General features: G+C 31.0%; 2 protein-coding genes across 2 annotated transcripts in view; both read left to right on the top strand.

Moving 5' to 3' along the window:
- The first annotated feature begins 715 nt into the window (after positions 1–715).
- On the top strand, positions 716–3085 carry LOC102603275 (tubulin alpha-2 chain-like). Its single transcript, XM_006366990.1, has 4 exons — positions 716–832; positions 1673–1913; positions 2000–2376; positions 2474–3085. The coding sequence occupies exons 1-4, from the start codon at positions 716–718 to the stop codon at positions 3083–3085; spliced, it is 1347 nt and encodes a 448-aa protein (XP_006367052.1).
- Positions 3086–4890: 1805 nt separating this feature from the next.
- LOC102602264 (cytochrome c oxidase subunit 6a, mitochondrial-like) overlaps positions 4891–5250 on the top strand; it is a 4430-nt gene continuing 4070 nt past the window's right edge. The window contains exon 1 of the mRNA XM_006366988.2: positions 4891–5056. Coding sequence (XP_006367050.1) covers positions 4960–5056 — 97 coding nt within the window. The 5' untranslated portion in view covers positions 4891–4959. The remainder of the gene's footprint in view (positions 5057–5250) is intronic.

The following is a 5250-nucleotide window of genomic DNA, read 5'->3' as shown; positions in this document are numbered from 1 at the left end:
CCTTTTAATATTTAATTATTTTAAATAATTATAAAAGTTGATTTCAATGCTTTAAAATTTTTCTATTGAATCAAGAGGTTGTCCGAAGAAGCTTCATTGGGTTTGTATTTGATGTAGCTATCAATTTTCTCTTATTTTCATCACTCACTTGCCATGTACGTACAATATCTATAGATAGTAGACACATTTTTCATTTTGTTGCTTGTATTTATGTATCTAATTAAGGTCTATAGTTTAGAATATCTATTATTTTCTATACAATTTTGACGTCCAATTTGTTTTTGTTGCTTTATTTTCTATTTGTCACGAGCATGAACATTGAAGTATTTTTGTTCAATAGTCAGATATCATATTCACAGATTTTGAACTTAACTGTCTAATAGCTAGAAAAGTATCACATCCATGAAACTTCTTTTTTAATTTATCTTTTATCACTCAATATGTGTTGCAATAATCTTAGATAATTATGTAAAATCTTATTCAAATTTACTTGAAATACACGTGTCCAAAACCTATATATATCTGACAATTAAGTTAAACACTATTTTAAAATATACATATATAAATCTGGTAAATAAGCTAATTTTTTTATTGGGGCAGGGGAATCCAATCAATCTCATATTGATTTCTGTTTTACAAGAAATGAATTGAGTGAGATCTATAAAGGCAATTTTTCTTAATAAGCAATCCAATTCCCTACTTTGGCTTTAAAAAAATGATGAAGCAGGAGGAGGAGTATAAAAAGGAGTTTATATCCATTCACATTGGCCAGACTGGTATTAACCTTGGCAATTCTTGCTGGGAACTTTACTGTCTTGAACATGGAATTCAGGTTCGTTCTTTCTTTCTTTCTTTCATTTCCAATGCGTGCGCTCACACATTTATATTTGATTCCTTAATTGTTTATCATTACATGCATGTTTGGGTGAGAATTAATTAAAGAAAGATTTTCTTAGTGAATTTAAGATTTGATTTTTATGAGTTAGGGTTTGGAATTTTACATGGTCGATTTGATTTGATTTATTAATGTGTTCAAAACATATTATTTGTACTTTGTTATTAATGCTTCTTCACAGATCAAGAACTACGAGATCAATCTACTATACAAGAGTTTATTCAAACACTTATTTATATTCTTTATTCAATACTACATTCATTGTGGGGTTAGGCTTGACCACTACGTTTTATATATATATATAGTAAGTCTATAGGCATGATTTTTGGCTGACGAGATAAGGTCTGCGTATACTCTATCCTCCCCAGACTCCCACTTGTGGAATTTCACTGGGTATGTTGTTGTTGTTGTTGTTGACTGGCAAACTAATAAGATCAGAAAGATGGTCAGGCCACCTGATTGATTACCTTCTTTGTAGCAGTGTTCGATCATAGGAGCAATTTGTTAGGGGATGTTGAACGCCTCGTTGAAGCTGGACATTAAAACGAGGGAGTGTCTTAATAAGAGCTTTGTTTGGGGATGTTGAACGTCTCGTTGGGGGTGGATTATAGAAACTCATAAACTTTAAATTCTAGATCTGTGTTACATTAGTAACTTTTATGGTAGAAATACAAATGTACTTATAACTACCGTATTATAAATGACATAATTGTGTACACTAGTCTTTGATATTTATAAATTTGTTAATTTATGCTGATCCTTGACATTTATTGGTAGCCTGATGGCATGCGGAGTACTACTGAAGATGAAGATGATGATGATCGTGATTACAGGTTCCGAACATTCTTTAGTGAAACAAGTTCAGGGAAGTTTGTTCCTCGTGCTCTGTTTATCGATCTTGAGCCTAGTGTTATTGATGAAGTAAAAAGTGGAACAAATAGCCAGCTCTATAACCCTCAACAATTTATCTGTGGCAAAGAAGATGCAGGAAACAACTTTGCTCGTGGTTACTACACTCGTACGTATTGATTCTAAATTTGGACCTTTTAACACATGAGTACAATTCTAATCTCTTATTTTTTGAAAAAAATAAAAATAAAACAGTTGGAGGGAAGATAATCGATGAATGTTTAGATCGTATCAGAAAGCTTGTGGATGATTGTTCTAATCTGTCGGGTTTTGTGATCTTTAACGCGGTTAGTGGAGGCACTGGTTCGGGTTTCTGTTCACTTCTGTTGGAAAGCTTGTCAACTGAGTATGAGCCAAAAGAAAAAATTGCATTTACTGTGTATCCTTCCCCTGATGATGAGTTTTCACCATCTATTTTGGACTCATATAATACTATTCTTGCAAGTTATTCCCTCAATGAACATTCCAATGTTACTCTCATGTTTGATAATGTCTCTGTTTATGACATTTGTCGCCGCTCTCTTGATATTGAAAACCCCACCTATGTTAACATGAATCGACTCGTCTCTCAGGTATATATATATTTGATCCATCATGTCTTGTTTCTTAAGGGACGTCTAATAAAAAATAATGTAACTAATTTATTTTCTTATTGTTTGTTTTGGTTAGGCCATCTCCTCTTTAACTGTTTCAATGAGGTTTGAAGGATCAACATTTAATCAAAATTTACGGTCCTTTTGTGATAGCATAATTGGTTTTGCGGGCTGTTCATATGTTCCGGTTTTGTCAGCCGCCAAAGAGGTTCAACATAAACAACATTCATTTGTAGAACTTACAAATGCTGCATTAGAACCGTCGTCTTACATGGTTAAGCATGATCCATGTAAGGGAAATTATATGAATAACTTGATAGTTTACCGCGGGGATGATGTGGATTTTGATGATGTGGATAATGCGGTATCTATGGCCAGAACAAGAACTGGATTTGACTATTTCGATACTGCTTATAGGTCTGGCATCAATTATGTGCCCGTGACAGTCTATCCGGGAGGCGATTTAGCAACCGTGCAGAGGGAAGTGTGCGTAGTATCCTGCACGACGAGTATCCAAGACGTTTTTACCCGAATAAGTCACAAGTTTAATCAAATGTATGCCAAGAAGGACTTTCTTCATTCGTATTTTTGTGAAGGTATGGAGGAATATGAGTTTTCTGAAGCATATGAGGAGATAGCTATAAAACTTGTAAAATTATGCCAGGTGTATGAAAACGAAGATCCATAGATGATTGAGGCTAATGGCCTAAGCCGATACTCGTAGTCGTACGAAAAATTCCTATCAAGTATGTCCCTCAAGAGAATAAAGAGAGAACCTTCCTCTACTGGAGAAAATGAAAAAGAGAATCTCAGATTGGAAAATAAAATTGTTGTCCTCCGGAGGTCGACTAAGGCTTATTAAACATGTTCTAGTCTTCCTATGCACATGTGAAAGTTTTTTCCTGAATTAGCCGGCCCACACTTCGGCGAGGGTGTTTGATTAAGCTTATAAACCCATCAAAATTAACTTACAACTGTTTTTTGAAATTTTGCCTTTTTAAGGCATAACTTTCTACTATTATAGAAGAGTGACTTTAATTTTGGATATCAACATGTGTGCTTTGTCATTTCATGATTGGTTGTTTTTTTTTTGTATTTGTTTTGTTTATTCCATATGCATAATATTAGGAGATCCACAAAATTATCTATGCACAATTATTAATGAATCTATTCCTTTGTATTATTTGTTCATATTTTTATTTACGCAGTTTTAAAAAAAATCATAAACAAAAAGAATATTTTACTAATTTACCTTTTAATTCTTTTTAATATTTTTTCGTTTACTTTTTACTTATCACATTTAAACTTGACATATTCATTAAAAATAACAATGATTGGCATGGCTATTGAAGAGTATTTTTACTAATTTACCTTTCAATTCTTTTTAATACTTTTTCGTTTACTTTTTACTTATCACATTTGAAATTGACGTATCCATTAAGAAAACAATGATTGACATAACTATTTTATGATATTAACCCTAATAAGTAATAATTGATGTTAGTATTGTTGGATATTTTGTAATATATAAAAGTCTTAAATTAAATAAACTGCTCATGAAAGAACATGATTCTTATAAAAAGTCATTTGATCATGAAAGACCATGACTCTTATGAAAAGTCATACGTTCATGATAGAACATAACTCTTATGAAAGTCATCTCTTAAGTTCTATAAATATAAAGACTCTCTATAGGTTGTCTAAGAAAAATCTGCATGTATAAATAAAAGATTTTGTATTTGTTTGTATTTTTCCAATATGTATACGGGCAATATCTCTTTAAAGAAAGTGATTTTACATGAATCAATGCCATCTTCTTCGTCAATTATATTTCCTATTATTTTTTCTAACAAATATTAAGTCTTGAAAACTAATTTAGAAAATAAGTAATTAATGTTAAGGATAAACCGCTACTGAAATTTAAACCCTTTATTTTATGGTAGATGGAACACTTAATGGAAACTATAATAATTCATATTCGAATCAAATGAATTCAATTTAATAAATATTATTTAAATTAATTGAATTATAATTATCTTTATTTACATAAGGCCCGTGCTTGCACGATCTTATCATCCTCTAGTTTATCTTATACATATGACTTTCCATTTGTAGAGCAAGATTTTAAGAGAATTTTTGTCATAATTTATATTACTGAATTTATGTCGTGCCGTAGGGGTCAACTTTTGGTTCGATTAGATTTTTTTTTAATAATATTTGTTATGATTAATGTATTTCAAAAGATAATTTTAATTCAATATCATTTAAAAATTAAGTCTCTTATTTGTCTAATATAATTTTTTAATTTTAGATAATTAACTTTTATTTTTAAAATTTAATATAATCTTAGGATTACAATTGTAACTATATTGGGTTAAATAAACAGACCAAACTAATAATTATTACCTAATAATTACACTAATTTCAATTATTCGAAGCAATAGTTTAATTTTGTTATTGACAAACTTCTTGACTTATAGTAGCGGGAAGAGTCTGGAACATCTTTGTCCTTTTCTAATTTTTATAGTAGTAGCTGGAAGAGTGTAGAATTCACCGGAATTAATGGCATCTGCTCTGATCAAATCTAGAATTAACTCTGCCCTCCACGGCGGTGCATTCAAGAGGAATTTCTCTTCTTCCGCCTACCACGATGAGGCTCGTAAGTTCATAATCATCAATCTCCCCAATATATATATTTTTTTATCATAAATATTTACTATGAAATGTGCTCGAAGAGAGTTGTATCGATATACAGTTAACTTCTCTATAGCAACTTCGTTTGTGTGGAAATATTTTGATTGTGTGAAATGTTGTTATATTTTCTACTATATTATAAAAGAGAGTTTAGGCCCA

Source organism: Solanum tuberosum, unplaced genomic scaffold (assembly GCF_000226075.1).
Source record: "Solanum tuberosum cultivar DM 1-3 516 R44 unplaced genomic scaffold, SolTub_3.0 scf00708, whole genome shotgun sequence".
Lineage (NCBI taxonomy): Eukaryota > Viridiplantae > Streptophyta > Magnoliopsida > Solanales > Solanaceae > Solanum > Solanum tuberosum.
This window is presented reverse-complemented; position numbering and strand designations above follow the sequence as displayed.